At 22.7% G+C, this 24014-nt stretch overlaps 4 protein-coding genes across 4 annotated transcripts; 1 reads left to right on the top strand and 3 right to left on the bottom strand.

Moving 5' to 3' along the window:
• The first annotated feature begins 404 nt into the window (after positions 1–404).
• Positions 405–5081, top strand: LOC122857698. The gene is made up of 6 exons (XM_044159994.1): positions 405–595; positions 726–890; positions 4030–4206; positions 4350–4493; positions 4638–4847; positions 4978–5081. Exons 1-6 carry the CDS (start codon positions 474–476, stop codon positions 5072–5074), a joined length of 915 nt encoding a protein of 304 aa, XP_044015929.1. The 5' UTR covers positions 405–473; the 3' UTR covers positions 5075–5081.
• An 8778-nt stretch (positions 5082–13859) lies between these two features.
• On the bottom strand, positions 13860–15503 carry LOC122856456 (putative phosphatidate phosphatase). Its single transcript, XM_044158126.1, has 7 exons — positions 15440–15503; positions 15226–15377; positions 14818–14922; positions 14538–14746; positions 14394–14451; positions 14105–14281; positions 13860–14021 (listed from the first exon to the last, which is right to left on the bottom strand). The coding sequence occupies exons 1-7, from the start codon at positions 15501–15503 to the stop codon at positions 13860–13862; spliced, it is 927 nt and encodes a 308-aa protein (XP_044014061.1).
• Positions 15504–16119: 616 nt separating this feature from the next.
• On the bottom strand, positions 16120–17593 carry LOC122856455 (putative phosphatidate phosphatase). Its single transcript, XM_044158125.1, has 7 exons — positions 17530–17593; positions 17290–17441; positions 17093–17197; positions 16818–17023; positions 16691–16748; positions 16413–16589; positions 16120–16295 (listed from the first exon to the last, which is right to left on the bottom strand). Exons 1-7 carry the CDS (start codon positions 17591–17593, stop codon positions 16170–16172), a joined length of 888 nt encoding a protein of 295 aa, XP_044014060.1. The 3' UTR covers positions 16120–16169.
• Positions 17594–18561: 968 nt separating this feature from the next.
• LOC122856454 lies at positions 18562–23678 on the bottom strand. The gene is made up of 15 exons (XM_044158123.1): positions 23540–23678; positions 23431–23470; positions 23204–23314; positions 22943–23094; positions 22605–22709; positions 22264–22472; positions 21964–22021; positions 21704–21880; positions 21516–21627; positions 19944–20095; positions 19587–19691; positions 19239–19450; positions 19075–19132; positions 18807–18983; positions 18562–18730 (listed from the first exon to the last, which is right to left on the bottom strand). The coding sequence occupies exons 3-15, from the start codon at positions 23265–23267 to the stop codon at positions 18623–18625; spliced, it is 1689 nt and encodes a 562-aa protein (XP_044014058.1). The 5' UTR covers positions 23268–23314; positions 23431–23470; positions 23540–23678; the 3' UTR covers positions 18562–18622.
• Between the last annotated feature and the right edge of the window lie 336 nt (positions 23679–24014).

Here is a 24014-nt window from a genome sequence, read left to right as displayed (position 1 = left end):
AAATTTAATTGCATCAGGTAAATCATCTTATTCTTGTAATTATAAATGAAAATTTTGAAACATATAGGTATATAATTTTAAAAGTATAAACAAAAGTTTTGAAATAAAATCGAGCTATGTCGAATGATGCATTAGAACTTGAGACATATCAAGTGTAATTCGGTTGACTTTCCAAATTTTGACAAAATTTTATTTTTATTAATATTAATTATTTATTATACTATTTAATTTTGAATAATTATAATTATTCAAGTATTATATACTTTATATTTAACAATAGGTATATATTTATTGAATTTATTTATTTTAATTTTTATTATTTATTTTTTTATACAGCTCAAAAAATATCAGCTGGATGTTGGAAAATTATCAAGAACTATCCAGTGTCATTGACATTTATTGTTATAAGTAGTGCTATTATTTACGGTGCATATAAAATTATAACAAATGCTGAATTTTGCGAAGAAGTAAACATGGTCATTGCAGCTCAGAAAGAAACTTTAAAGTATTCTATAATTCCATTAAAAACTATTACATCTAGTGTATTATTTGATGACGGTGAGATAGAAATATTCACAGAAGAAGAACATTTGTCGTGAGTCGAACAATTTTTGATCATTAAAAGTATTTAATTTGATATTTTATCAAGTCAATAATATTAATCTATTTTATAAAAGTTAATCATTTATTAATATATCACATCATTATTTATTATTATATTACAGTCTTAAAAACGATAACACACATAATTTAATATTAAGCGAAGAGCTGGATGCAAATGTACAAGAACCATTTCCAAGAGGAGAACCAATACCAGTAAAAATTAATAGATTTAATGGATTACTTGATAATGGTGAATTAACATTAAAAACGGAAGATGGTGATACAACGTAAGTTTAATATTAATCAATAATTTTGTGAACAAATTTCTTATTATAATTAATAATTATTCAGTTATTATTAATGTTTTATTGAGTGAAAAAAAAAATTACCTAGTTTTGATTATTTATCAATTTTTCTAATAAACTTTTAATACAAAATTTACAGGTTTACTTTTCATAACACATTGAGCCTTGAAGTCAAAAAAACATCTACAACTTTACAAGATGAAATTGCTGCTGAGAAAAAAGAACCATCTAAAATACGACAAATGAAAATGAGTAAATTTCATGCCTTTGTTCCAGATCATAAAGTAACATTAAAAACCTCGAAACATGAATATAAGTAAGTTGATTATTAATCAATAATTTTGAAAGATTTTTTTTCATTATTATAATTATTCATTTGATATATTCATAATTAATTAACATATTGATTATTAATCATTCACAAACTATTGATAAAAAATATACATTATTAATAATATTATTTTTATTTTACAGGTTCCCTTCAAATTCACCAATAAAATTTACAGACGTATTTCCAATAATTGGGAATTTTAGTTACTCATTTGAAGAGACAGTAAAAATACAAGCAGACGATAGTGATGAAGTGTAAGTTTAATATTAAACAATAAAAACCTCCAATATACATACCTGTCACCAATATCAGTTTTTCATTATTTTGCATTCCTACTTGAATATAGATAATAACTATAAATCATTAATAATGCTATTTATATTGAACAGTTATCATTTGAAAGATAATCTGAATATTGAAATGTGACAGAAAAATTGATGAAAATTTACAAAATATGATAGCCAATTGAAGAGCAATACGTAACTGAACGAAGACCTGGAGGAACGAAAATAGTATTTGATTGTGGTATAGTAGTATTCAAAACACAAGATGGTCGTAAAATGTAAGTTGAATATTCATTAATAATTTCTTAATAGAACCTGTTAGTTATCAAAATGACTTCAAATCAATATTTTTCTAAGTTAAAAATACTAAACTATTTTGACTATCAAGTATTTATTTACATTTCCAATGAATTGTTTATATAAAATATACATTGATACTAATATTATTTTCATTTTACAGAATTGCCAGAAAGAAATTTGACTTGGTAATTGTCGAAGATGGTAAAAAAACAGCATATTTCAGAGGGTCGCCAGAGTTGAAGGCACTTGAAGTTTAAATCTTAATCTTTGTTAATTTTTAATAGTACAACGAACATAAAAGTATTTTTGAACTATAAAAAATAAATACATTTTGAAAATTGATTTGTAATTAATAATTATTAAAAATAATTATTGATTTTTTTCAAAATATGTATCATTCCAAAGCTAAAAGTTATTATTAAAGAAAAACAATTTATTAAGGAGTAATAAAAAAATTTAAAATAATAAAATAAAATATATAAGAAGTAAAAACTTAATTGAAATTGTATAACTTGAATTTTATTTTATATTTATTGTTTAATTTAAATAAGAAACAAAATTATAATTTATCTATTTTTTTTTTTTACCTGTTTATAAAATTCATTTGAGTTTATTTAAATTTTCATAAATATATTTCTGCAACTCTAATAAATATTCTAATTTAAAATTTTAGTAAAAAAAACTAATTCTACAAAGCTGTGTCTACATTAAAATAATTTCAAAATTATTTTGAATAATAAATAATTCAATTGTCCAAATTTGAATTATCGAATATTCGAATAATTCTATTTAAAAAAACGGAGGTTTTTCAGTTTTCTATATAATTCATAATAACGAAAAATTTTCCTGTGTTTACTTTCCAAGTTCAGATATCAACCACAGTGGAATAAGATGCGTGATAATCGTCGCACATGTTTTCACTCTCGTTTTCTCTCTCTGATCTTCTTGGTTTTCTAATTTTCCATGTGACAACTGACAATTCTGCTCCCACATTTGTAGCAGTTTAATCTGTTGTTAATAACACAATTAATATTAATAAATATTTCTGTTGCTTAAAAGAGAAAAATAAATAATAAAAATGAGTGGAATTATGAAAGTTGGATTGCGACTTGCTGGGACAATACTTGTTGGGAATACAAAAAAAAATACAACAAAATATCTACAATCCATGTGCCACGTGAGAAATAGATCTAGTCATATTACCAAAAATCCAATCACACCAGGTAAATTACGCTATTCTTGTCATTATATATGAAAATTTCAAAATAAATATCTATAATATCTATAATTTTAATAGTATAGACGAAAATTTAAACTAAAATCGAGTGATGTCAAATGATGTACCAGGACTTGAAACATACCACGTGTATTTCGATTGACTTTTCAACTTTTACTATCGACAAAATTTTATTTTTATTAAAACTGATTATTTTTTATACTACTTAATTTCAAAAAATTACAATTAATAAAGTATTATATAATATTATATATTTTAGATTTGTTGAGTGAAATTATTTTAATTATTATTATTTTTATATAGCTCCAAAAGAATCGGCTGGATATTGGAAAATGATAGGTGCTTTTACAAAAAAAACTTTATGGTATTCTACAATTCCATTATCAATTATTGTTGGTTACTATACATATCTGGTTAAAACAGATCCTCGATTTTGGGAAGATTGGGACATGCTTACTGCAGTTGATGACGAAACCCTAAAGTATTCTATAATTCCATCAAAAATTATTACATCTAGTGTATTATTTGATGATGGTGAAATACGAATAAAAACACGGGAAAATAATATAAAGTAAGTTGAATATTAATCAATAATTTCTTAGACAATTTTTGTAATTATTGAAAGTATTCAATTGATAATTTATTAAGTTGATGATATTAATTTATTTTATGAAAGTTGATTATTTATTTCTATAATACATCATTATTTATTATTATTTTACAGTCTCATGAACGATAACACACGTAATTTGATATTGAGCGAAGAATTGGATGCAAACGTACAAGAACCATTTCCAAGAGGAAAACCAATACCAATAAAAATTGGTAAATTTAATGGATTACTTGATAATGGTAAATTAACATTAAAAACAGAAGATGGTGATACAACGTAAGTTGAATATTCATTAATAATTACTTTAACAATAATTTATTTATTTTTTTAATAACTTTTTAATAAAAAATTTACAGATTTACTTTCCATCAGACATTGAGCCTTGAAGTCAAAAAAACGTCTACAACTTTACAAAATGAAATAGCTGATGAAAAAAAAAAACAACCTACAACAACACTTAGAAAAGATGGTAAATTTAATTTAACTTATTCAGGTTGTAAAACAACATTAAAAACACCGACAAGTGAAAAAAAGTAAGTTGATTATTTATCAATAATTTTGAAAGATTTTTTATTCATTATTACAATTATTCATTTGATGTATTTATTATTAACTAATATATCGATTATTAATCATTCACAAACTGTTGATTAATAATATTATTTTTATTTTACAGGTGGACAAACATGAAACACCCTGATGACCGTGAAAAATTTAAATTGAATTTACCATCATATAAGGACTTATTCCCAATAATTGGCAATTTTAGTTTTTCATTTGAAGATATAGTAAAAATACAAGCAGACGAAAGCGATGAAGTGTAAGTTGAATATTAAACAATAATTTTAAACCTTTTTTCTGATTATCAGGTTTACCTATTATCAGTTTTAATTGTTTATTTATATCTCCATCTAATAGTAGATGATAACTATACATCATTAATAATATTATTTATATTTTACAGTTATCATTTCAAACATAATTTGAATATTGAATGCGACAAAAAATTAGATGAAAATTTACGAAATAAAATTGCTGTTGTAAAAGAACTATCAAGAGATGATGTTGCTACTAACAAATCTCTAAGAAAAAGTTTACCTGAAGAAATAAAAACATGTGATGTATCGATTGATAGTGGTACAGTATTATTCAAAACACAAGATGGTGATAAATTGTAAGTTGAATATTAATCAATAATATCTTGAACGAATTTTTTTATTATTTTGAGTTGCAAGTATTTATCTATATCTCTAATGAATTGTTTATATAAAATATACATTATTAATGTCATTTTTATTTTGCAGTGCTGTCCGACACATACTTAACGTTGAAGTTTTTGAAGATGGTGCAAAAACATATCTTCTTTGGTACTTGGAATTGACAAAGTTTCAATATAAATGAATTAGTTTAAAAAATTATTAAAATCATTTGATGATTTTCAATTTATTCATATTTTATTATTATGAAATTCAATTATAGCCATATCAACGATCAAACTTTTCAAAATACATACATTTTTAAAGATAGTTATACATTTTAAAAAAGTTCGAATAAGTTTGTTCCATTTTTTTATTTTTATTTTGTTGACTTACTCAACAATTTCATTTTTTATCTAAAAAAAAAATTAATAATATATTTATAAAAATGTACGAATATTTAATAAATAGTAATTTTATAAAAATAGTTTCAAGTTTATTTTATTTTTTTTATAAATTAAATCAACGAAAAAATACCGAATTTTTTATTTAAATTATGACGTTTCAATTATACAACATTAAATCTAATTCTTTTTTTTTTTCAAAATAATTTATATACTGTGTTTAATAATATTTAATTTTCTAACATCGATAAACGTAATCATTATTTGTTTTATTATTAAAAAGTCTATTTGATCGATTATCACTTTCAATCGTTTTTATATAATATAAATATAATAATTATTGTTAATGAACACTTGCATGAATAAGTACAACAATTTTTCCAAGAAGCATTTATTTTATAACGTGAATTTGATTTTATATTTATTTTTAATTTAAAAATAAAGAAAATCATAATATATCTATTTTTTTTTTTTACTTTTCATTAAATAATTTTATATAAAAAAAACGTAGGATTTTCAGTTTCCTATAATCAATAAAAACGAAAAATTTTCCTGTTTTCATTTTCAAGTTCAAATATCAACCACAATGAAAAAGAATGCGTGATAATCGTCGCATGTGTTTCCATTCTAGTTTTCTCTCTCTGATCTTCTTGGTTTTCCAATTTTCCATGTGACAACTGACATTCTGCTTTCTCACGTTGTCTAGCAGTTTAGTTTGTTGTTAATAACACAATTAATATTAATAAATATTTGAATTGTTTGAGAAAGAAAAATAAATGATAACAATGAGTGTAATTTCGAGAATTATTGGATTGCGACTTGTTGGAACAACAAAATATATTACAAAACAAAACACAACAAAATATCTACAATCCATGTGCCACGTGAGAAATAGATGTAGTCATATTACCAAAAATCCAATCACACCAGGTAAATCATGTTATTCCTGTAATTATATATAATTTATATAATTTGGAATATATAGACAAAAATTTTGAAATAAAATCGAGCGATGTCGAATGACGTAATATATTTATTAAATTAATTTATTTTAATTTTTATTATTTATTATTTTTATATAGCTAAAAAACAATCAGCTGGATATTGGAAAACGATAAAGATCTATTCAGTGCCATTTATTGTTATGAATATTGCTATTTACTGGGCATATATAATTAAAACAAATCCTAGTTATTGGGAAGATCTTCGTATGTGGATTGCAGCTATGAACGAGACTTTAAAGTATTCAATAATTCCATCAAAAATTATTACATCTGGTGTATTATTCGATGATAGTGAAATGAAAATTGAATCACGAGAAGACAATTTAACGTGAGTTGAATATTATCAATAATTTCTTAAAAAATTTTTGTCATTATCAAAAATATTTAATTGTATATTTTATCAAGTCAATAATATTAATCTATTTTATGAAAGTTGAATATTTATTTCTATAGTACATAATTCTTCATTATTATTTTACAGTCTCGTAAACGATAACACACGTAATTTGATATTAAGCAAAGAGCTGGATGAAAACATAGAAAAACCATTTCCAAGAGGAGAACCAATGCCAATAAAAATTGGTAATTTCAATGGATTACTTGATAATGGTAAATTAACATTAACAACAGAAGATGGTGATACAACGTAAGTTAAATACTAATTAATAATTTCTCAAACAAATTTTTTATTATAAATTAATGTTTCATTAAATGAAATAAAAACTTATGTACTGTTGATTATTTATTAATTTTTTTAATAAAACTTTTAATAAAAAATTTACAGGTATACTTTCCATCACACATTGAGCCTTAAAGTTAAAAAATCATCTACAACTTTACAAAATAAAATAGATGCTATCAAAAAAAACCAACGTGAAACAATACCAACGAAAATAGGTAAATTCAATGTATTAATTAAATGAATTTTTTTTTCATTGTTAGAATTATTTATTTGATATATTTATTATCAATTAACATATTGATTATTAATCATTCACAAACTGTTGATAAAAAATATACATTATTAATAATATTATTTTAATTTTACAGCTGGACAAGCATTGTCCTCGATCCTGATATAGAAGGTTATAACCTTGAGAACTATACGAGATCAGATTCAGTATCATCAAGTAACAAATTTCCAGTAATTGGAAATTTTAATCATATATCTGATACTAAAGTGAAAATACAAGCAGATGATAGTGATGAAGTGTAAGTTGAATATTAAAAAAATAAATTTAATTTGAATTGTTAATAATAATTAATAAATATACATCATTAACAATATTATTTATATTTTACAGTTATTCTTTCAATCAGAGACTGATTATTGAATGTGACAAAAAATTAGAAAAAATTGCTATTAAACTAGCACCTTATGAAAAAATAAATGCAACATTTGATACTGGTACAGTAGTATTCAAAACACAAGATGGTGAAAAAGTGTAAGTTAAATATTTTTCCGAGTTAAAAATACTTTTCAATTTCAAGTACTTATTTATATTTCCAATAAATTATTTATATAAACTGTACATAAATAATGTCATTTTTTATTTTTCAGTTTTGTCCGACGTACGATCCGCTTCACAGTTTTCGACGATGGCTTGGAAACATATCTTCGTGCGATGCCGTACTTTACTTTGGGTCTTGCTTGAATCTTAATATGTGTTTATTTTTATTAGTGCAACGAACAAAAGTATTTTTAAACCATAATAAATAAATAAGTTTTGAAAATTAATTTATAATTAATAGCTATTGAAAATTATTATTGATTTTTTAAAAATATAAATCATTGAAAAGCAAAAAGTTATTATTAAAAAAGAAAACAATTTATTAAGCAGCAATAAAATTTTTTAAAAATAATAATTTAAAAAAAAAATTAATTAAATAACTGTGTCAAATAATTATTCCTACAAAATATACCCTTCCTAAATCCTAACATTGACTGTGAATTTTTCCGGGTTGTTGTTTTCTGTGCTACGAGTTGTGTTACCTATTGGATTATTCGAAAATTATCACCATCATCAGGCGACCATCCGGATTGACACGCTCTCTATTTAAACTACTTTTGGATAAACCACAACAACAAGGTAGAATCTACAAAATTTACACATTCCCTCCTAATACCAAGTTGATTGAACTAAATTATTCCTAATAAATTATATTATTATTTTTCAAGTTAAATATTCTTCTTTTCTTTTGTTATTTCATAGACTAATTTAATTAAATCAACTTGGTACGTAACACAAGTATTTTATATTTTTTATTCAACAATGTATTTATTTAATTAATTTATTTTAATTTTTATTATTTATTATTTTTATACAGCTCAAAAACAATCAGCTGGATGTCTGAAAATTATTAAGATCTATTCAGTGCCATTTATTGTTATGAATATTGCTATTTACTGTGTATACAAAATTAAAACAGACTATGAATTTTGGGAAAGCTATAACATGCTCACTGCAGCCGAGGACGAAACTTTCATCAAAAATTATTACATCAAGTGTATTATTTGATGACGATTTAATAGAAATATTTAAAGAAAAATATTTGTCGTGAGTTGAAGAATTTTATGATTATTAAAAGTATTTAATTTGATATTTTATCAAGTCAATAATATCAATCTATTCTATGAAAGTTGAATATTTATTTCTATAATACATAATTATTTATTATTATATTACAGTCTTCAAAACGATAACTCACGTAATTTAATATTAAGCAAAGAGCTGGATGCAAATATACAAGGACCATTTCCAAGAGGAGAACCAGTAGCAATAAAAAGTGGTGGAGTTGATGGATTACTTGATAATGGTAAATTAACATTAAAAACAGGAGATAGTGATACAACGTAAGTTTAAATTAATTAATCAATAATTTCGTGAACCAATTTTTTATTATAATTAATAATTATTTAATTATTAATATTCATGTTTTATTAAGTGAAAAAAAATCACCTAGTAGATTATTTATCAATTTTTTTTAATAAACTTTTCATAAAAAAATTACAGGTTTACTTTTCATAACACACTGATCCTTGAAGTCACAAAAACGTCTACAACGAACGAAAATGAGTAAATTTAATATCTTAGTTCCAGATAATGAATTATCATTAAAAATATCGAAAGATGAATATAAGTAAGTTGATTATCAATCAATAATTTTGAAATACTTTTTTTTTTCTATTAAAATTATTCATCATATATTTTTATAATTAATTAACATATTTATTATTAATCATTCAAAAACTATTGATAAAAAATATACATTATCAATAATATTATTTTTATTTCACAGGTGGCCGGACACTACCGTCGATCGTTCTAATCCAGTTCAGACATTTTTCCAACAACTGAAAATTTTAGTTTTTCATTCCATAATCTAGTAAAAATACAAGCAGACGATAGTGATGAAGTGTAAGTTTAATATTAAACAATAATTTTAAATCTTTCCATTGATTATCAGGTTTATCTATTATCAGTTTAAATTATTTATTCATATTTTCATTGAATAGTAGATAAGAAAAATACATCATTAATAATGCTATTTATATTTTACAGTTTTTATTTCAAACAAAATGTAAATTTTGAATATGACAGAAAATTGGATGAAAATTTACAAAATATAATTGATACTAAAAAACTACCTGCAGAAGATATGTTATCTGACGAAACATGTATAAATTTTGATAGTGGTACAGTAGTATTCAAAACACAAGATGGTGAAAAAATGTAAGTTGAATATTTTTTTTAAGTTAATAATACTTAACTATTTTGAGTTTTAAGTATTTATTTATATTTTCAATAAATTGTTTATATAAAATATACATTAATAATAATATTATTTTCATTTTACAGTATGGTCAGACACAGATGTTTAATAATACTTTTCAAAGATGGTCAAAAAATATTTCTTGATGGGAATTAGCCGTACTTAACTTTGGTTTATGTTTAAATCTTAATCTTTGTTTATTTTTATTAGTGCAACGAACATAAAAGTATCTTTAATTAATTTATTAAACTATAATAAACAAATAAGTTTTGAAAATTGATTAACAATCAGTAATCATTGATTCTATTAAAATATGTATCATTACAAAGCAAAAAGTTATTATAAAAAAAAAACAATCTATCAAGCTATAATAAAAAATTTTAAAATAATAAGATAAAATAAATAAAAATTAAAAACTCAATTGAAATTTTATAACTTGAATCTGTTTTGATATTTATTGGTTATAATTTAATTGAAGACCAAAACTATAATTTATCCATTTTTTTTTCCTGCTTATAAAATTCACTTGAATTTATTTGGATTTTCCTAGATATATCCAGTACTCTAATAAATATTCTAATTTAAAATTTTAGTAAAAAAATTTTTTTTGACAAATTCTATACAAAGCTGTGCCTACATTAAAATAATTTCAAAATTATTTCGATTCAAGAATAATTCAATTGTTCAAATTTGAATTATGAAATAATTCTTTAAAAAAAAACAAAGATTTTTTAGTTTTCTATAATTCATAACTTATGAAAACTAATGAAAACTAATGAATCATAAGTTTTTCTGTTTTATAAAATTATTCCAAGTTCAAATATCAACCACAGTGGAATAGAATGCGTGATAATCGTCGCACGTGTTTTCACTCTCGTTTTCTCTCTTTGATCTTCTTGCTTCATGGTTTTCTAATTTTCCATATGACAACTGACATTCTGCTCCCACGTTTTCTAGTAGTTTAATTTGTTGTTAATAACACAATTAATATTAATAAATAATTTTGTTGTTTGAAATAGAAAAATAAATAATAACAATGAGTGGAATTGCAAAAATAATTGGATTGCGACTTGTTCGGACAACAAGATATATTACAAAACAAAACACAACAAAATATTTACAATCCATGTGCCACGTGAGAAATGGTTTTAGTCATAATACCAAAAATTCAATTACATCAGGTAAATCATGTTATCCTTGTAATTATATACGAAATTTATTAAGTAAATATACATAATATGTATGTATAATTTTAAAAGTATAAATGCAAACTGAGTGATTTCGAATGATGAAATAGGACTTAAATCATACCACATGTATTTCGGTGACTTTTCAACTTTTACTATTGACAAAATTTTATTTTCAATAAAATTGATCATTTTTTATACTTTTTAATTTTAAATAAATAAAATTAATATAAAGTATGATATATTTTACATTCAACAATACATACAAATTTATTGAATTAATTTATTGAACATTTTATTATTTATTTTTTTTATATAGCTCAAAAAGGATCAGCTGGATATTGGAAAACGATAAGTGCTGTTACAAAAAAAATTTTATGGTATTCTACAATTCCATTTACCATCATTGTTGTTAATATTGCTATTTACTATACAGATCAATTTAAAACAGATCCTACATATTGGGAAATTTTTGACATGCTTGGTGCAGTTGATAACGAAACCCTAAAGTATTCTATAATTCCATCAAAAATTATTACATCTAGTGTATTATTTGATGATAGTGAAATAAAAATTAAATCACGAGAAGACAATTTAACGTGAGTTGAATATTAATCGATAATTTCTTAAACAATTTTTGATCATCAAAAGCATTTAGATTGATATTTTATCAAGTCCATTTCACGAATGTTGATTATTTATTTCTATAATACATAATTATTCATTATTATTTTACAGTCTCATGAACAATAACACACGTAATTTAATAATTAGCAAAGAGCTGGATGCAAATATACAAGAACCATTTCCAAAAGGAGAACCAATACCAGTAAAAATTGGTAAATTAAATGGATTACTTGATAATGGTAAATTAACATTAAAAACAGAAGATGGTGATACAACGTAAGTTAAATACTAATTAATAATTTAGTGAACCAATTTTTTATTATAATTAATAATTATTCAATTATTATTAATGTTTTAGTAAGTGAAAAAAAAAATTACCTAGTGTTGATTATTTATTAATTTTTTTAATGCATTTTTAATAAAAAATTCACAGATTTACTTTCCATCACACATTGAGCCTTGGTGTCAAAAAAACGTCTACAACTTTACAAAATGAAATTGCTGCTGAAAAAATAGAAGAACCTGAAACAACACTTAAGAAGAATGGTAAATTTAATTATACTTATTCAGGTAGTAAAACAACATTTAAAACACCAACGAGTGAAAAAAAGTAAGTTGATTATTAATCAATAATTTTAAAAGTTTTTTTTCCATTATTGGAATTATTCATTTGATATATTTATTATTAATTTAATTAACATATTATCAATTATTCACGAATTGTTTTTTAATAATATTATATTTATTTTACAGGTGGACGACCATTCACAAACCAAGTGAAGAATTTAGATTGACTTTACCATCATATGAGGACTTATTTCCAAGAATCGGCAATTTTAGTTTATTATTTGAAAATATAGTAAAAATACAAGCAGACGAAAGTGATGAAGTGTAAGTTTAATATTAAACAATAACTTTAAATCTTTTTTTTGATTATTAGGTTTACCTTATATCAGTTTTGATTATATTCATTCATATCTCCATTGAATAGTAGATAATAAACATATATCATTAATAATGCTATTCATATTTTACAGTTATCATTTCAAACATAATGTGAATATTGAATGTGACAAAAAAGTAGATAAAAATTTACAAAATAAAATTGCTGTTGTAAAAGAACTATCAAGAGATAATGCTGCTACTAAAGAATTATCTATAAGAGAGATATTAACTGAAGAAATAAAAACATGTTATGTATTAATTGATAATGGTACAGTAGTATTCAAAAGACCAGATGGCCATAGAGTGTAAGTTGAATATTAATCAATAATATCTTGAACGAATTTTTTAATTAATTTCAGTTGCAAGTATTTATCTATATCTCCAATAAATTGTTAATATAAAATATGCATTAATGTTAATTTAATTTTTCAGTGCTGTCCGATACAAACTTCACGTCGAAGTTTACGAAGATGGTGAAAAAACATATCTTATATGGCTGCCGGAAATATTAGTGTTTCCATCTAAACCATTGTTTACTTTTTTTTAGTGCAACGCGAAAAAGTATTTATATAACAATATAAATAAATTAGTTTGAAAAATTAATTTATTATTAATAATTATTTCAATCATTTGATGATTTTTAATTTAGTCATAATTTATTATTATGAAATTTAATTATAGCTATATCAAAGATCAAACTTTTTAGAATACATTTTCAAAAATAGTCATACATTTAAGAAAAATTCGAATAAATTTGTTCTATTTTTTTTTTTTGACTTAATAAACAATTTCATGTTTTATTAAAAAAAAAATTAATAATATACTTATAAAAATGTATGAATATTAAATAAATAGTAATTTTATAAAAATAGTTTCATGTTTATTTTAATTTATTAATAAATTAAGTCAACGAATATTCCATCCAGAAAAAATATTCAATTTTTTTATTTAAATTATGACGATTTAATAATACAACATTAAATCCAATTCGTTTTTTTTTTTTTTTATTTAAAATAATTTATATACTGTGTTTAATAATATTTAATTTTCTAACATCGATAAACATAATCATTATTTGTTTCATTATTAAATAGTCCATTTGATCGATTTTCACTTTCAATTGTTTTTATATTTTCTGCAATCATTGTGTTTTGACTATTGTCATTGACAACACGTTGTCTTTCCTCAAATAAATCACTAATGCAAAAAACCTAAAAACAAAAAAATTAGAAGATTAATTTTCCTACTTTTTCATTGAACATAATAACATTAATTATTGTTAATAAACACTTGCATGAATAAGTGCAACAATTGCTCCAAGTAGCATTCCAGCGCAGACATCACTCCAATGATGCATGTAATCAGAGATCCGAGACATTGCTACATACCATGAAAACCACAAACAAATAATCTGCAGAGAATGTCTCAATAATTTGCTACCTTTCCATGTAACTCTCAACTGCAAGTACAACTACAAAAACAACAGAAATTAAACCTATTAAATACTCTTAATTAAACAAAAAATAAAATTATAAAAAAATTCATTTTTAATTAAATAATAATTTGATAATTAAATTACTCACAGCAAAATAAAGCATTCCATAGATCATGCATGATGCGTGTCCTGATGGAAATGACTTTCTAAAATTAACATTAACTTTTTAAATATTATTTTTGCACTAATTATAATTTGGATGATTATTTTTTCAACTTTTTTTTAATACTACCTTGCTGCATCCCAATAATCTATGGTATTATTATTGGTACACTCATAGTCAATATGATATTTGTATTGAATTTCAAAGTTACTAACATCACTGCAGCTTATATTTGGTTTACAAATTTCAAGAAAATGTGGACGTAATCTTCCGATAGTCAATTTTCCAGATTCAGTTATTAATACATTCACAGCAGCTCCAAATGCAAATACTCCAATCTTTTAATTAAATTTTTAATTATTAATTATTATATAATATTATATTTAAAAAAAAAATAATAATCAATCACCTTGTTGTAAGCCATTGAAATCCAAATTGGAATATTAATTCCACATATTACAAATACTGATTGTTTTTTCATGATTTTTGCATATAAAAATTCTCCAAAAAGCATCTTAAAAATATTTCAAAAAATATATTATAAATTAATTAATAATAAAACATGTATCGAAAAACCTTGGACTCTTTTTTTTTCTTAGTAAATTTATATTTTACTTTTTTTCTTATCGTAAAACGATTAATAAATATTTTAGAGAACACTGAGATGTTGATGGATTGTCAATAAATACCACTCAGTGTTCAACAATACATAACAATGTCACAAATAAATTAAAAAATAAAAATAATAAAAAATTATCAAAGCTATTTGTAGAATTAAATTGAAAATAAAAATTGCATTTGTTTAATTTTATCTTACCCCAAGCATTGGGATACCTAATGAAATAATCATAAGCCTCCAAAAACCTATAAATGATTCTTTGTATGGATAACTAATTGACTCATCGTTACAGAAAAATCCACGTTTGTAAGTTGTCGTTAATGTCTTATAAAAAAATGCTAGATAAGCAACTGTAAAAATAAAATTATAATATTAATAAAATTACAAAAATTACATTTAATTTTTTACTTGCCAATGGTTAATAAAAAAAGATCAATGCCAATCATTCGCAGTATAATTTTCATTGATCTATCCATTTTAATTAATTTCGCATGCACAAATTTTCAAATAATTTAATAAATAATAATTTTTTAGTACATGAGTATAACAGGTGTATGTGAAAGAGTAGAAATGACAATTTAAAATTTTTAAATTGTACTCATATATGTTGAAGACTTCTTCCTCCCTCCATGAACATTTAAATTTATAGCTGGTAGATATTCATTGTCTGGTTTCCATTTGACAATATAAATTGAGTCATTTATCTTGATTTGAGTTATATATTTTTTTTTAGACAATATGTTCAAAATAAAACTCGTTATTTTACAGTATAATAAAATTCAAAAATTTATTGATTTATTATCTTTATTATTTTCCTTATTTACAAATTTTTTGTTATCAATTTTTTATTGACATTTATATCTATTAAATAATAAAATAATAATTGTTAATTTTTTGTCAATATATTTATAAAAAAAGTTCATAAAAAATTAATAACAAAATTGGAATTTAAATTTACAAAAATTGTTGTTAAAATGAGTGAGTGACTCAAGTTGATAAATAATGATTTTTGATGGATAAAAAGTAATGATTATTATATCTTTATATCACCAGAAAATAAAAATAAATATGTAGTAATTTGTTGCTCGAGAATCATTGATAAAAATATTAAAATTTTTATATAATATTTTTACTTAGATTTATTATTTAGAAATCATTATAGGAGAATCTGTCATATCATTTGACATGTTTTGTTCGGCGGGTGATCTTTGATGATGATCCTTATCAACGCATTGTCTCTCCTTGAATAAATCAGCTACACAAAAAGCCTAAAAAATCAATAAATAAATTATGAAATGAATTATTATATTATTTCTTTGATCGTAGTAATAATTAGTAAAAAAAATGTAAAATTAAAAATAAAGAGATAGAAAAATGAAACTTGCATTAATAAGTGCAACAATTGTTCCAAGTAGCATTCCAGCAAGAACATCACTCCAATGATGCATATGATCAGAGATCCGGGACATTGCTACATACCATGAAAACCACAAACAAATAATCTGAAGAGAATGTCTCAATAATTTGCTACCTTTCCATGTAACTCTCAACTGCAAGTACAACTACAAAAACAACAGAAATTAAACCTCTTAAATACTGTTAATTAAACTGAAAATAAAATTATAAAAAAATTTATTTTTAATGTGATGATTAAATTACTCACAGCAAAATAAACCATTCCATACATCATGCAAGATGAGTGGCCTGAAAGAAATGATTTTCTAAAAAAAAAAATATGATAAAAATGAATTTTATATTTATTTTATTGTATTTATATTTTTTTTAATTACCTTGAATCATCCCATAATTTTTTTCTATCTTCATTTTGACATGTAAAATTAGTATGATATTTATATTGAAACTCGTAAGAGCCATTTTTGCAATCGATATTTGGTTGGCAAACGTCAATAAAATGTGGACGTAATCTTCCAATACTATTCTTGGCTGTTTCAGTCATTAAAATTGTTACTAATCCTCCAAAAGCAAATAAACCCACCTGTACAAAAATAAAATCCATGTAAATTATCATTCTTTTAATATTAAAAAATCCTTAATTCATTTCTACCTTTTGATAGACTTGAACAATCCATGTAGGAACTCTTCGTTTACAAAATTCTCGATTTACTTTACTTGTTGATTTATATCCATGAAAAATTTCTCCAATCAGCATCTTTAAAAATATATTTATACAACAATTAAAATATATAAAAATCTAAATTTATAAATCGTTAATTAATTTGTGAAAATTATAAAATAACGTACTCCAAATGTTGGAATGAAAAAAGCAAAAAAAGCTGCTGCTTCAGTTGAAATTGTTGATATTTTGAATGGATATTTTATTGACTCATCATTACAAAAAAATCCACGTTCATATGGCTCAGTGAAAAGCATCAAATACAGTATTCCAATTCCAACTGAAAATAATTTTAAAAAATCAAAAACAAATAAATATTTAACAAATAAAATTTTAATATAATTTTTATCTGATAAAATTTAACTGACCTGATAAAAAACAACAAAAATCAATGACAATTTTCATCGCACCAGAAGACATTGATGTGGTCATGTTGTATAATTTTGAATTAAATAATTTTAATTTTATATTATTTAAAATTGATGATCAATTATTTATAAATTTAATTATAATTAAATAATTTTTTTCTAATTTATATTATTAAATTTTGTTGGCTCAATTGAACAGTTATTTTTAAAATCAATTTTTTATTAAAATATTACACCTGAGTATCACAACGTGGATTTAAAAGACGTGTCACTTGAATGAAAAATTAGTGTTGGACTGGGTGTGCTTTTTAAGGCCATGTTAAAAATATCGAAAATAAATTTTTTTATTTTTTTTCGGAAACTCACCTTCTTATCAGTTGATGTGTCACTAATATCAGCTATTCAACAAACTATAGAACTATTAGAACATCACCTCATACTCAACATTACACCTGCGGCATTCGGTTTTAAATAAAAAATATTCTTAGTCATTAAAAATTGATAATACATTTATTTTTTTATTTTAGTTTTGTTATATTGAATTTAACGACATAATAACAATTAACAATAATTTTTTAAGTGAGATTTTGATTCATATGTTAATTAATATCTTGACTTATGTATTAATTTATAAATCGTTCTAAAAAATAATGATCATTATATTGATTTTTGATAAAAAAAATATTATCTATTTATTTGTAGTTTTATTTGAAAAAAATGCAGACTTAGAATATTTTTATCTACTGTTATTTAAATATTTAACAGCAATTTTACAGAGTATTTTTACTATTAATATTGTAACGGTTTTTTTTATTTTTTATTTTGAAACACAATGGTTTTTTTTTCTTATTATTTTTATCATAGATGACTAAGGAAAATTTCCGTAAATACTTATGAAAAAAAAAAAAAAAAATAAAACAAATAAAATTATTATTATTATATCAGATCTAGTTAGGCACAAATTTATCAATTTTTTCTTTTACGTTTTAAATATTCACTCATTTTACAAAAAAAATACAGCTCTTATTTTTCGAAAATATTTATCTAGTGAAAATAAGTACACAAGCCATTTTAGTGTAATAAAAGTAAAGAGTTATTGAACATTATCACATTCAATTGATTTAATTTTACCAACAGCCATTGTTCCTTGATCACAACTTTGAACTCGTCGTTCTTTGAATAGATCACAAATGCAAAAAACCTGAAAAGATAATAACCAAATAAAATAAAATCAATTTTCATTGATGGAAATAATAAAAAATAAAAATGACACTTGCATTAATAAGTGCAACAGTAGCACCAATAGACATTCCAGCAAGGACATCACTCCAATGATGTTTGTAATCAGAAACACGTGACATAGCTGTAAACCATGCCATCCATAAACACATGACTTGAAGTGTATGTCGCAATAATTTACTACCCTTCCATGTCATTCTCAATTGCAGATACAACTACAAAAAAAATTATATAATACAATTTGTTTTATAAAATAAAAACACATTATAATTTTATTTAATGGATAACTTTATCAAAATAACTTACAGCAAAAAACAACATTCCATACATTGAATAGGCTGAATGGCCAGATGGAAATGACAATCTAAAATAATAAAAATTAAAAATTTAATTATTGTAACATCAAAAATATCATCAAGTGTTTAATAAAATGTAAAAAAAATTCAACAATATTATACGATAATTTTTACCTCGCATCTTCCCATTTATGTTTATCAAATGCTGTATTTGTACATTCAAAATCAGTATGATATTTTTTTAAATACTCAAATGTACTGTTTTCATGACAATAAACATTTGGTCGGCATACGTCTAAGAAATGTGGACGTAATCGGCCAATATTGTATTTCGCAGTGTCAACAATCAAAACAGTTACAAATGCTCCAAACGCAAATACTCCAATCTGAAAAATTTAAAGATTAAAAATTAATCAAGTTGAATCGAATGAATTTCGTCATTTTTATGATGTAATTTTCATTGTTTATACAATGTTAAAGACCAATTTTGATCAAGTGAAGATAGCATAATTCTTATCTCACCTTGGTGTACGCCATCAACATCCAGCTTGGTATTTCATAATCAAATAATGAATATCCGGATTGTTTTTTCGATGATTTTGAATATAAAAATTCACCAATTACGATCTACAACAACAATAATAATAATTATATAAACAACAATATACATGTATATTTAAAAGTTTTAAGTTAAAATTTTATTTTTATATAATTGTTTTCTTTAATTTTAGATAAATTTTGTTTTTATTTTCATTTAGAAATAAAGCGAAAAATATCATTGTAATGTAAACACAATTTCATGAAGTGCATTATTAAATAAACAGTGTATTTACGGAGGAAAATTTTTAAATTAAAAAATAATAAAAATGATAAACTCACTAGAAATCCTGTAACACCAAACGAAAAAAAATACATTAAATTACTTGAAACTGTATTATTTTTGTATGGATGATTAATCGATTCGTCATCACAAAAAAATCCACGTTGATAACGTACTGCATATTTTTGATAATATATTATTCCAAGTATAACTGTAAATTAAATCAAAAAATAATTATAAAAATTAATTAAATATTAATAATGCTATATGGTAAATAAAAAAAATAATTTAAAATTTGTAAAATTGTATGTAAATTTACCAGCAATGAGGCAAACAGCATCAAGGCCAATTTTTCGAAGTGTGTCAGCTGTTGATTTACTCATGATGATTTAATTTTTCTCACTTTATTATGAGTCACCAATATTTAAGCTGCAAAAAAAAATTAAAAAATTATTATCTCTCAATTATTAGATTATGATTATATGTCAAGTGGTATACTTTTTCAGGTATGGCAATTGATTCAAAGTTACATAATTTTAAAACAAGGCAGTGATAAAACAGCTCTTACTTCGACGAGCGATAAAAGCTGACTGATTACTAAAAGTTTAAATCTGGATACATTGTAGAATATCAGATTACGTATAGAAGATATTTTCGATTGAACAAACAACCAACCATGAAATAATTAAAATTATAAAATAAAAATAGAGCATGTTTTTTTCTTGAAAAAAAAATTATAATAATTGATTCAATTAATTAATTAAATAGAAAACTTTTTTTTCGTCAGAATAAAATACTTTAATTTGTAATTTAATTGTTTATATTTTAATGTTAATATTGTATTGGTTATTTGTTTATTATTTATTCAATAATTATAATAAAATTTTAGATTTTAAAAAATTAGGAAAGTTGATGAACAATAAAGTTAATAAAAAATTGACATAGAGATCACATTATGTCTTGAATTACAGTCACGTCTTTCAGTTTTAAATAAAAAAAAACATGTCATTAAAAATTGTTAACACATTTTTTTTCATTTTTATTTTTGTATTTAATTCAACGACAACAATAAAAACAATCTACATATTTTAAGAACATTAACAATAATTATTTCTGTGAGATTTTAGTTGACACATTAATTAATACTATAAATTATGTATAAAATTTATAAATCGTTATGAAAAATAATTAACTACAGTTATTAAAACATTTGTGAATAAATCAAAATTTTTTTTTCAACATTAATTTTGATAAGTAATTAATAATAAATATTTTTAATATTGTAACGGTTTTTTTTCTTATTATTTTTATGGTAAAACACTTATAAAAATAACAACAATATACATTTTCATAAATACCTTGTGAAAAAAAATACATAAATGAATATAATTATTATTATATCAGATCTAGTTAGGCACAAATTTATCAATATATTCTTGTACTTTTTAAATACTTACTGTTGAACTTTTGATTAGTATTTTACATGAAAAATATAATTCTTTTGTTTTCTTATAAATTATTTGACACTATTAAGATAATTTGCAAAAATATTAATAAAATAAATTAAGTACATATGCCATTGTAGTGTAATAAAAGTAAAAATTGTAAATTGTGAAATTGTAAATTTTAACGAGCACTATCAGTTGTATCCAATTCAATTGGTGTAATTTTACCAACAGCAATTGGTCCTTGATCAGAACTTTGAGCTCGTCGTTCTTTAAAAAAATTACCAATGCAAAAAAACTGAAAAGATAATAACCAAATAAAATAAAATCAATTTTCATTGATGGAAATAATAAAAAATAAAAAAGACACTTGCATTAATAAGGGCAATAGTAGCACCAATTGACATTCCAGCAAGGACATCACTCCAATGATGTTTGTAATCAGAAACACGTGACATTGCTGTGTACCATGCCATCCATAAACACATGACTTGAAGTGTATGTCTCAATAATTTACTACCCTTCCATGTAATTCTCAATTGCAGATACAACTACAAAAAAAATTATTTAATACAATTTGTTTTATAAAATAGAAATACATTATAATTTTAATTGAATCATCAAAATTACTTACAGCGAAAAACAACATTCCATACATCGAATCAGCTGAATGACCAGATGGAAATGATAATCTAAAATAATAAATTTTAAATGATTCAATATCAAAAAATATAATATATTTAAATTCACAACAACTATTTCAGTTACGACAATTGAACGAGCTAAATCTATTTTCAGCCAATTACACTTTGTGACCTTCTTCACGAATATAGAAGATCTCATGTTATTTATATTATGCAATGCAAAATTTAATTTTTTTTTATAACTCAAGAGTTTAATAAAATATAAAAAAAAAAAATCAACAAATTTTTACCTTGCTTCTTTCCATTTATTCTCATATTTTTTATTTGTACATTCAAAATCAGTATGATATTTTTTTAGATACTCAAATGTACTGTTTTCATGACAATAAACATTTGGTCGACATACGTCTAAGAAATGTGGACGTAATCGGCCAATAGTAAATTTTCCAGTATCAACAATCAAAAAATTTACAAATACTCCAAAAGTAAATACTCCAACCTAGTAACAAGAATTTAAAGATCAAAAATTGATTAAGTAGAATCTAATAAATTGAGTTATCATGATGTTTTAATTTTGATTATTTCTACACGTTGATATAATTAAATAAAAATATCGTAATTCTTATCTCACCTTGGTGTAAGCCATCAACATCCAGTATGGAATTTCATAACTAAATAATGAATATCCTGATTTTCTTTTTGATGATTTCGAATATAAAAATTCACCAATTATCATCTAAAAAAAATTAAATAAATTACAATATTATATTTAAAAATTTTAAGTTTAAATATTTAGTTTCGAAATTTATTTTAAATAAATTTTGTTTTCATTTTTAAGTAGAACAAAAAAAATATTTATTTTAAAATAACAAAGTAATGTAAACACACTGTGATGCAGTGCATTATTAAACAAACAGTGTGTTTATGAATAAAAAAAACTATTAATAGTAATAATAATGATGAACTCACTAAAAATCCTGTAACACCAAATGAAATAAATTTCAATACTTTAGTTTCAATTGTATCATTTTTAAATGGATGATTTATTGATTCATCATCACAAAAAAATCCACGTTGATGATGTACTGCATAAATGGGAAAACATATTACTCCAAGTGTAACTGTAAATTAAATCAAAAAATAATTATAAAAATTAATTAAATATTAAATAATGCTAGATAGTAAATAAAAAAAATAATTAATAATTTGTAAGATTGTATGTAAATTTACCAGCAATAAAGCAAACAGCATCAAGGCCAATTTTCCGAAGTGTGTAGGCTGTTGATTTACTCATGATTATTTAATTTTTTTACACTTAATTATCAATGACCAATATCTAATCTAGAAAAAATAACTAAAACAATTATTTTATTCTAATTTTAATTGATAAAAATAAGGAGTATTTAATCAAGATAATGTCATGCAATCATGATATAATGATAAATCAAGTGGTATACTTTTTCAGGTATGACAGATGCTTCAAGTTGTTCAGCTTATCTGTCATAAAATTATTTTTATTATTTAACTTTATTACTGTTGTAACCTTGCTTGTATTATCTATGTTACCTGTGTGTCACTATTATCAACAATGAAACATGTATAAGCGTATGTATTTTAAAACAACGTGGTGCTGAACCAGGTCTCACTTTCTCGAGCCGCAAACACTGACTGGACTGATTATTGAAAGTTTAAATCTGGACGCAAAATAAATCCGCGAATAAAATATCATAAATATCAGATTTCTTCGATATTTTTTTATTCAACTGGATTTAATTATTATTGAACAAAAAACAATTTTAAAATTCAAAAAACCTTGAATAATTAAATAATTAATTAATGATTTAATTTTATCTTTTTTTTTATAAAATAAAATTACAATTAATAACTTGTATTTATTTATTTAATTAAAATTTATTTTCATATTAAAATTGTTTATAAATATTCATAAAATATCAATATGTAAATTATCATTATATTTACAACTTTTAAATGATTTCCCGCAAATTGAATATATCACATTTAGACATGCGCAATTTGATGA

The sequence above is a fragment of the Aphidius gifuensis genome, linkage group LG5 (genome assembly GCF_014905175.1).
Source record: "Aphidius gifuensis isolate YNYX2018 linkage group LG5, ASM1490517v1, whole genome shotgun sequence".
NCBI classification, from domain to species: Eukaryota; Metazoa; Arthropoda; class Insecta; order Hymenoptera; family Braconidae; genus Aphidius; species Aphidius gifuensis.
Note: the sequence above shows the minus strand (reverse complement) of the source record. Positions and strands in the feature narration are given on the sequence as shown.

Excerpts from the sequence above, each read along its gene's own strand:
- LOC122857698 (XM_044159994.1), top strand. The coding sequence starts at position 474 with ATGGTCATTGCAGCTCAGAAAGAAACTTTAAAGTATTCTATAATTCCA. Across the intron at positions 4,207-4,349 it reads ACACCGACAAGTGAAAAAAA|GTGGACAAACATGAAACACC; the intron begins GTAAGTTGATTA and ends TTTATTTTACAG. Across the intron at positions 4,494-4,637 it reads GCAGACGAAAGCGATGAAGT|TTATCATTTCAAACATAATT; the intron begins GTAAGTTGAATA and ends TATATTTTACAG.
- LOC122856456 (XM_044158126.1), bottom strand. The coding sequence starts at position 15,503 with ATGGATAGATCAATGAAAATTATACTGCGAATGATTGGCATTGATCTT. Across the intron at positions 14,452-14,537 it reads GATTATTGGGATGCAGCAAG|AAAGTCATTTCCATCAGGAC; the intron begins GTAGTATTAAAA and ends TGTTAATTTTAG. Across the intron at positions 14,282-14,393 it reads ATGGAATGCTTTATTTTGCT|TTGTACTTGCAGTTGAGAGT; the intron begins GTGAGTAATTTA and ends TTGTTTTTGTAG.
- LOC122856455 (XM_044158125.1), bottom strand. The coding sequence starts at position 17,593 with ATGACCACATCAATGTCTTCTGGTGCGATGAAAATTGTCATTGATTTT. Across the intron at positions 17,198-17,289 it reads TTTTCATTCCAACATTTGGA|ATGCTGATTGGAGAAATTTT; the intron begins GTACGTTATTTT and ends ATATTTTTAAAG. Across the intron at positions 16,590-16,690 it reads ATGGAATGGTTTATTTTGCT|TTGTACTTGCAGTTGAGAGT; the intron begins GTGAGTAATTTA and ends TTGTTTTTGTAG.
- LOC122856454 (XM_044158123.1), bottom strand. The coding sequence starts at position 23,267 with ATGAGTAAATCAACAGCCTACACACTTCGGAAAATTGGCCTTGATGCT. Across the intron at positions 20,096-21,515 it reads GGATACAACTGATAGTGCTC|TTATACTTGGAATAATATAT; the intron begins GTTAAAATTTAC and ends TTTAATTTACAG. Across the intron at positions 19,133-19,238 it reads CATAAATGGGAAGATGCGAG|ATTGTCATTTCCATCTGGCC; the intron begins GTAAAAATTATC and ends TTATTATTTTAG.